The sequence below is a fragment of the Ornithodoros turicata genome, chromosome 1 (assembly GCF_037126465.1).
Source record: "Ornithodoros turicata isolate Travis chromosome 1, ASM3712646v1, whole genome shotgun sequence".
In the NCBI taxonomy this organism is placed as follows: Eukaryota; Metazoa; Arthropoda; class Arachnida; order Ixodida; family Argasidae; genus Ornithodoros; species Ornithodoros turicata.
The window spans coordinates 100,795,512-100,804,718 of NC_088201.1; the positions used below are offsets into that span (position 1 = coordinate 100,795,512).

At 43.3% G+C, this 9,207-nt stretch overlaps 2 protein-coding genes across 2 annotated transcripts; one reads left to right on the forward strand and one right to left on the reverse strand.

Moving 5' to 3' along the window:
- Positions 1–2,086: 2,086 nt before the first annotated feature.
- LOC135380226 (uncharacterized) lies at positions 2,087–2,983 on the reverse strand. The gene has a single exon (XM_064612497.1). It carries the CDS (start codon positions 2,981–2,983, stop codon positions 2,087–2,089), a length of 897 nt encoding a protein of 298 aa, XP_064468567.1.
- A 4,785-nt stretch (positions 2,984–7,768) lies between these two features.
- Positions 7,769–8,827, forward strand: LOC135380242 (uncharacterized). The gene has a single exon (XM_064612498.1). The coding sequence runs from the start codon at positions 7,769–7,771 to the stop codon at positions 8,825–8,827; it is 1,059 nt and encodes a 352-aa protein (XP_064468568.1).
- The last annotated feature ends 380 nt before the right edge of the window (positions 8,828–9,207 follow it).

Consider the following 9,207-nt stretch of genomic DNA (forward strand, 5'->3'; position numbering starts at 1 on the left):
GTTTCCGTCCTCAGGTACATAACGGCGCCGTATGCTTGAATACTAGCGTCACAAAAGCAATGCACAGAGTACTTCGCTCTCGGTCCCTCGGTTATAAGTGCTCTGGGTACGGCTATTTGAGCAACGTCCGGTATCCCTTTCGTCCACCGCAGCCATTCAGACAGGAGATCATCTGGCAGTAGATCATCCTATCCGAGTCCTTGCTCCCATACTCGTTGGAAAAGAATCTTCGCCTTGATAGTGTACGGTGCAAGGAACCCCAAAGGATCAAAACTTCTTGCGGTTGCTTGCAGCAGGCAGCTCTTGGTGTCCGTCTTGTAGATGATGAATTTCACAAGGGAGTCCATGGAAAGCAGAAGTGTGTCCGTTGCGCTGTTCCAGCTGAGTCCCAAAACCTTCTTTGACTTGTAATGAGAATTAGCTTCCGCATCTTGTTCGCTGCTTCTCCTGAACTCACTCTGTAGATCCGGCGAGTTCGTCGTCCACTTTCGTAGCTTCATACCAGCTGTCCTGACGACCTCCTTAGCATCTCTAGAAAACCGCTCCCCTTCATTCCGTGTGGCAACCTCGTCACCAAATCGTCGACGTAGAAATTCTCGTTCAAAGTCTCACACAGGGACTTCAGAGATGGATCTGCCAAAGAAGTACTCACAAAGTGACAACGAAGCGTAGCAGCCAAATGAAGGGATTGGATGAGGCTCCAAATGGGACACGGGTCATCCTCCAGACCTCAATTTCTCGTTTGGTGACATCACGTTTCGGCGTCTCTCCATACCAAAAAAAAAAAAAAAACGGAAGGCGCCACGATCAGTCGTGTTCAAGGAAATCTGGAGAAAAGCCTTCTCACTGTCAGCAACGACTCCAATTCGTTGTTTTCGGATCCTCATTAGTACTGCCAACAAGTCAGGATTAAGGTTTGGTCCAGAATCCAAAACGTCGTTCAACGAGGGACAACCGGGAGCACTGGAAGAGGCGTCGAAAACGATGCGCATATTGGTGGTTTCCCTTTCGTGCTTGACAACGGCATGGTGGGGCATGTAGTATGTTGGCCATCCACTTCATGAGGGAGAAGAACCTTTTCTGCATGACCATCATCTAAATACTGTCTGATCGCCTTGTCATATTTGGCAGCCATGTGTTCATTCTTGGTAATTTGTTTCGTTAAAGAACAGAGCCTCTTCCTTGCTACTTCGTTTGACGGTAAATGTGGGTGCACAGTCTTCCACGGCAGTGCGACCTGATACCTGCCGTTCACGTTCTTCATGGTCGACTTGAAAGCTTGAAGCACAGCGTCCTGATACGCCGGGTTATTGTCCGTCTGAATCCCAATATGTTCCAAGTCCCGAAATTTCCGCAATTCATTGGACAATTCCGTTTCTTGAGACTCGACGTTTACCCGCATGACTCCTACGTTCGTACATATTGTAGTTGAACTTGAAGACGATGGGCCTTGTACTGTCCATCCAAAAACAGTGTTTGCTTCTACCAAGTCCTCGCTGATGTGTCGTATCTCGCCAGTAACGGTCCGCCAGTAATAGTCGGCGCCTACAACTATACCGATGCCAGGCTCACAATGACGTTTCCAACGGAAAGGTCACCCACACGCAATCCGGCCCGATGAAGGTTGGAAACCAAATCCGTGCTTGGTAGTTGCATTACATCGTTACAAATATCGGGCATTTCCAATGCTTCTATACGTAGCTCACTTCTATCGTACTGACTTCGGAGCCAAATCTGAACCCGACGACACTTCCTCTGCCTGGCGCATTCCGTTACAAAGGTGTACAGCGATATTTGTTCCTCCCCTACTGGTTGACAGTTGAGTTTCTTGGAGAGTGATTGCTTCATAAATGATCTTTGGCTTCCGCCATCAAGAACCACACGAACCAATTGCCGTTCGGTCTCACTTTCCGCCCAGGCTCGAAGGGTTTGGAGCAGTATGGTGACACCAACAGAACTTGCAGTGCTTAAGCTTGCCGACGTAGCCAAGGCTGAAGACTCCACGGAAGTAGGCTGGTTTATCGGATCACACATAACGGTGAGGTGGCGTCTTCCGTATTTAAGACATCGAAGTCTGCTGGCATTCCTACGATCCCTCGAACGATGATACTGTCGGCCGCAGCGAAAACATCGCCATTTGGGCTTTCAGTTTCTCTTTCTTCTCTTGAATCGAAATTGGAGCGTCACAATTCTCCAAAGTGTGTTCGTTGGATTCACAAAATATGCATCTTGTCGTCTCTGCACCAACAGTCAATGCAGCCCCTGTCGGAGGAGGCTTCTGTGGCCACTGCCTTTGTTTCTCGGTCATACCCTTGCGTCCTTCGGGTTTTGTGGTCGTGTCGTAAACTCTCTCTCGACTGGGTATTTCAATTCTCAGGAACTCTAAATACGAGATCAAATCCTCTTTCCCATCGAGGTGCTTCCGGTCGCATTCAAGGTTGAGATCGCTGGGAACAGCTTTCCTTAGCGCAGAAAGTAGGAGAACACCGTAAGACGTATGCGCAACGTCGAGCGCTTCAAGAGAGCGAACACCAATTATGACGGCGTCATACAGCTCACGGAGCTTCGTTACTTGACTGGAGTCGCTTACTTTTGTCAGAGTCAACAGGCGTGACATGTGCGCATCGATGATCAGACTTTTCTTGCTGAACCTATCTTTCAACAAGTCTAAAGCGATGTCATAATTCTCTGCAGTCAGCGACAGTCCACACACCGCCGTTGCAGCTTTGTCAGTGAGGTAGCTACGCAGATACTTGAACTTCTCCACCTTGGCAATTGACTGATTGCTGTTTATCGTAGAATCAAATTGGTCCCAAAAACCATTCCAGTTCCGGAGGTCGCCGTTAAATCGTGGGATCTCCAATTTCGGTAGCTTCACTGTAGCGGTTCTCGTACCGCTGCCTGTAGTCTCCAGTGTGCTGTAATCTCCCCCGCCTTGGCCATGTCTTCTCGATCCGACAGCAAGTTCTCGGCCGTATTCCATGTTCAGGTTTTGTATAGCTCAGGATTTTGCTACACATATTCTGTCCTGGTATGTCTAGGAGCCTGCAATCTCTTCGTCGTAGACTTTGTCGTCCAATATCATTTCTTCTATGGCGAGATTCAGCTCCTCCAGCGCAGTTTCTTTTACTTTCAGGAGATCCAGCTTCTCCTGAAGATCACCTCTGAGGCTGGGTGAATGTGGTCCGTCGAGTAGTTGTTGTATTCCGTCAATAAGGCCGTTGCAGCTGCTCGAATCGCACCTCGCTTCCGCTTCAGACGTTCCATTGCAAGGGCTGGTCCACGTAGTCATCTATCACGTTGATTTCGTTGATATGTCGCTGACGTTCGGCTACTCCCGGGTTTCGGCACCAACTATTCTATGTGGCAGAACCTTAAAGCGAGATAGACTAACTTCTTCCAAAATCCGTTTATTATAGGCAGTTGCTCCGAGCCATCCTACTCGTTCCACAACGTTCTGAACAAAAAAAAAGTTATTTTATTCCCCGTGCGCTTCTTCTTCTTCTTCTTCATCCCACGGGGAATGCGCTTTCGAGCGAGCTTGCGTCTTCCTCTTCCTCTTTCGTCACGACAGCAACCGATACAAGACAAAACAAAACCCCAACACATTCCAAGTCAATTCTCAACACATGCATTTACGGAAACCATATTGTGAGCCAGACAATACAATGTTATTATACAAAAAAGACGTCATTTTGAAGACACGCCTTTCCATAATTTGCGAAATTATCGGCAAAATCGAAATTGACCGATAGTTCTCCAGAACATTACGCTTACCGTTTTTGAATAAAGGCTTCACAATAGATGATTTTAACTCGGTAGGAATCTGTCCAGAACTTAGCGAACCATTAATTATCGTAAGAAGAATGTCTTTTAAAAAGACAAAATTCCTCTTGATAACATCAAGCCGAATTCCGTCGGTACCTGGAGATTTCGTAGACTTAAAACTACACACGATTGGCCACAGATCCGTTTCATCCATATTAAATAAGCAAGCAGAACTGAAAACCACGTTCTGAATATCATAATCAATAGTAGGGTTAGAGTGATTAACAACTCGACCAAAATAATTAACAAAATCTTCGGCAAGAATTTCCGCTGTAGTATTAAAGCTGGTTACAAGAGTCTCGTCAGCAGAATCTCTACGCATATAGGTTCCCATAAGCTCATTAGCTAGCATCCAGGATTGCTTCATGTTTGACTCACTCCTAAAAAAGTGGTCAGCATAATAGCGCTTTTTTGCTAATTTCAGAAGGGCGGTATCCTTATTTCTTTGAACTTTGTATTGAAGACGTAATTCTTTATCTCTAGGTCGATTACGGACCCGTTGCCACAGTATGTTTTTTTCAGCAATTTGAGGTAAAATGGAATTTGACAACCAAGGATAATTCGAATGTCTTATACGTTTTGTAACAGTATACCTTGATCTTTCACTAAAATCATGAAGAAGGTCAACTAAGCAATCATAAACCGGCAGATGATTATTCAAGTTAAGGCTAAGACACATGTACGACGAAATGTGCGACCCGTTGCACGGTGGTTGTGAGGAGTATTAGAAATCATAAGACGGTGCTTCCCAAACCCATGTTTTCGACCGGACTGTCACTTTAAGTACAGAAGACCAGTCATAAGAGGAGATTAAATTGTCTAGAATTCTAGCATCAGTAATCGCACTACAAACCAATTTCCTCGTAGACTGGACCATAATGTTTTCTCTCATTGACACAAATACAAAATAGTGATCCGCAATCTTCTGCGTAACAACAGCACTACAAACGTCAAAACCTGAAGATCGGATGTTAATATGGTCAATACAAGACTTATGCAGCTTATCTAGACAACATTCAACTCTTGTGTTCAACTCTCAGTTACTGTGGGCCCAAGTTCGGCCAACATGTCAAGATAATCTGACACAATCAGACGATTGCAATCTAACAAATTAAACGTGCCACATTACGAGAGGATAGAGAGGTAGCAAGCGAGCTGGTGGTATAGATCCATAACTTCAAAACCCGAGACTAGGGGACAAAAAAACAAATGTCTGTGTTTGTCGTTCTTTTGTCCCCTAGTCTCGGGTTTTTAAGTTATGGATGATGCCACATTAGTTGCATCCGAAAACGATAAGATATTCCGAAGTTCTAGTAGAAACATTCTCAAATTCGTGGAAGGATGACGATAACACGCTAGCAATGTTACTACCGAGTTATTACACGTAATGGATAACATCATCATATCTGCTTCATTTACACTAGTATTAAGTATTTCAGCATTAAACAGAGATTTCACATAGACAGCTAGCCCTCCTCCGTTTCTACACCTTACACGGACAAAGATCGTATATAACCTTCCAAATTATAGTTGGAAACTTCATTTTCTGTTAGATTTATTTCCGTGATTACTAGAACATTAGTGAGATCGCGATGATTGCTAACGTAGTCAACCGACTCTTTCCAATGCTTCCTCATACTACGAATGTTTAAGTGCATGAATTTGAAGGTGGATTCGATATGGGATCGATCATCAAGGCACCTGAGAAGAGAACAAAAATGTGGAACCTCAAGAGTTCGCACAAGCATAAAGAAGATTAATAGTTAGCACTATACTACCACAGAGCGGTAACAAGGGTAACAAACACTTTTGGGAGGAACAAACAATTTCACAAGCAGCAATAAATAACAGCAAGCGAAATGATAAAGTAAATCGAAAAACAACAGCAAGACCAAAGCAGTAGAGCACCATGCATGAATACAACAGCTGTAATGCAGGAGCATAACAACAGCAAGATGGAAAAACAAACAGCGCAAACACATCGAAATTCACTCAAGATGTAAAATCTCATTTCGAAATACATAAAGCGATGGGGAGTCACGAACGTCATAAGGTAAACAATTCCAAAGCTTCCTAGAATAATAAGAAAATAAAAACATACCATAGTTAGAGCGGGGATTGGGAAGAGCTACTGTTAGCTTATCAGTTCTAAGATATCAGTTCTAAGGGAAAATTGAGCATGAGTAAATGAGCATCGATGATTTTGTAAAACAAGAGTGTGAAAGCGAATGAAACCGATTCTCGAAATGGTATGTGAAGCATAATGCGCAGTGCACGTTTCTGTAACATATATAACTCATAGAGGCGAGTGTCATAAGTGATACAATAAACCTTCAAGGCGTAAGTAGGGAAACGGAACGGAAGTAAGGAACAACGCGTAGTAGACTGCTAGTAGCACCTTCAGAGGAAGGAGATACTTTAAACGGGATATAGCATACAATCCTTTCATAGCATTTTTTCTTGCGTGTTCTATGTGAATTGACCAAGATAAATGATAATCTATATATACGTCAAGAAATTTCGTGTTGTCGACCCCCAGCAGCCGCATACCCCTAAACAGTAGTTCCCGGGTACCATAGTCAATAGATTTTGGTTTGGGATGGAAGACCATATAACATGATATGTCTACATTGGGTTTTAACCCGTTCACAGATAACCATAAGCTGTGTTTACTAACCACAGACGTAGTCTAGTCGTATAAGTCACAAAGTGAACTACTTCCAACAAACATATTCATGTCGTCAGCATATAGCGTGGTAGTGGTAGATAAAATCTTTAACTATTACATTAAACTTTATGTATATGACACAGATAAACTTTAACATTAACATAGACTAAGAACAGGAAGGGACCAAGAATTGACCCTTGCGGCACACCACGCGACGTGTATTCACAGATTAGGTATACTGGCCTAGTGATACATACTGTTTCCTTCCTGTCAAATAGCTAGAGAGAAGATCAAGTGCCGTACCACGAATCCCATAGTATTCAAGTTTCCTAATCAAGATTGCAGGGTTCACTACATCGAAAGCCTTGGATAGATCGATAAATATACTCAAAGTCAATAATTTATTATCAATAGTAATTTTAATTATTTCCATAATATCCACCAGAGCAAGCTCAGCGGATTTGCCCTTTGTTGTCAATGCGCCATTAAACGCCCAATCATCATCATCATCAGCTGATTTGCCCTTAGTGAAACCATATTGAGAAGACGACAGGAGCTTGCAATCAATAAAAAAAACAGAGAGTACCGATATAGGACGGTAATTGGAAATCGAAAGAGAGTCACCATCTTTGTAGATCGGTATAACCTTTGCAATTTTTTAGTTTAGTTCAAGTTTATCCGGAAAGCAATCCTCAGAAAAGACAAGGTTGATTAGGTGGGCAAGTGGACGTGATAGCAGGTGCTGAAATTTTTTAACGATGTTTACTGGGATACCATCTGACCCACTGCAGCTGTATTCTTTAGTTGTGCGATAACAGATTCTATCTCGCTTTGATGAACCGGCGTTAGAAAAAATGAAGCCGGTTGTCGTTCAAGATTCAATAAGTTAAACAACTGACAATTACACTCTCCCGTTCCAATGTTGATAAAGAAGTTGCTGAACATATTGGTAATACTACGTTTGCTTGAGATAGGCGTTCCATCGTCATCCCTAAGGGTGTACCCTGTTACCCACTCTTAATAATAAAACGTTTGAAAACCACGCTAAGAAATTCACCCTTCAAATTCCAATCTTTTCAAATTCAAGCTGTCAAAATAAATCACAATGGGTCTACGCAGTCCAGTGTTATAAGCATGGTTTTTCGTGAGAAAATCAGTGTTCAAGAAGGTCACACTCCAGAATAACGAATCTTTATGCAATTCTGTGTCGTATTCAGCATGTATCTCTCAATTATCCATTAATTTAAGTTACAGGCGTAAATAACTACGCGTATGAATACTAGGAAAATAACGCTTCAGCAGTTCGGCGGCACACGTGCCTTCACAAATCACGCCGCTGAAAGGAACATTCAACGGTTTTTGGATATAGACGACTTCAGCAGGGTTATCATCGCACGTAAGGAAGCGGAGCTTCTTGAACACAAACGGCGATCAGCAGCACACCAGCACAAGCTTAGTGTGCTTTGCCCGAAATATTCCGGGCTGGACGACAGTACAACTGTGATCAACCTCTCTTCCAAACGACTGGACGACGACCACACCTCCGTGCTAACTAAAGGTATGAACTACGCCATCATTCCCCGAAGCATACCTGTTAGCGAGATTGTGTCGGAAGTAGAAGACAGACTGCGGCCAGTCAAAGATAAAATAGCAGCCATAGCGGCGAGGAACAAAGTAATCGGAATACTACAGAACGCAAACCTTCCGCCTAAAAACATCACAAAAGCTGAACAGAATGCTCTAAAAGACCTTCGCAACGACGATACAATTGTTATTTTGCACGCCGATAAAAGCAAAGCGACTGTGATACTGAATCGTGACGATTACGACAGCAAGATGGAGTCCATCCTTCAAGACCGCTCCCATTTCACCGAACAATCGTGTGACCCAACAGCTGCATCTGAGAGAAAGATTGTTGCCGCGCTCAGGAAACTCAGAACCAAGAAACTCATTACGGACAGTCTGTACTGGAAACTTTTCACCTCCGACGGAGCGACACCGAAGATATATGGCCTACCGAAAGTTCACAAGAACAGTTGTCCTCTGCGCCCCATTGTGTCCTTCATAGGTGCACCGTCCTATAACGTGTCTAAATTCCTGGCTGAACTGTTGGCACCTTTAATGTACAATAGCGACCGGTCGGTGAAGAACTCTGCGGTATTTTGTGAGCTCATCCGTGACATCCGCATAGACGATGGCGACGTCGTGATGTCTTTTGATGTCATCTCCCTGTTTACAAACGTGCCCATTGACGTAGCTCTGTCCGTAGTTCGAACGAAGCTGAGAGCTGATGTTGACTTAGAAGACCGCACTGATCTGAGGACATTTTAGAACTTTTAAATCTTTTTATCTTTTTACAAACTTTTTTATCTCTATTAAAAATGGCTACGACCACGAAGTATGCCTTTGTGGCACGTTCCCGTCTATTCTGTGTGTGTGTGTGTTTCAGCTTGGACAAATTTTTATAAAAAAGTCACGAGAGCACGTCATTTTCACAGTTCATTTCTACGGGAGCGTATCTTTTCCCAAGAAAGACTATAATGACTAATAAGGATGACTAATCAATTAAATTCATTAATTAACTCTAATAAGGATGTCTTGAACAAAAGCCAGATACCGATATGGGAGACTGACCTAGTTAAAATCCACACCACGTTTAAAATTTTTTGAAACGTACGTGTAATAAACTATCCATCCCTGAATTTTGACAT

What these genes read in the sequence shown, in the direction of transcription:
- LOC135380226 (XM_064612497.1), bottom strand. Translation starts at nt 2,983, where the DNA reads ATGGAATACGGCCGAGAACTTGCTGTCGGATCGAGAAGACATGGCCAA.
- LOC135380242 (XM_064612498.1), top strand. Translation starts at nt 7,769, where the DNA reads ATGAATACTAGGAAAATAACGCTTCAGCAGTTCGGCGGCACACGTGCC.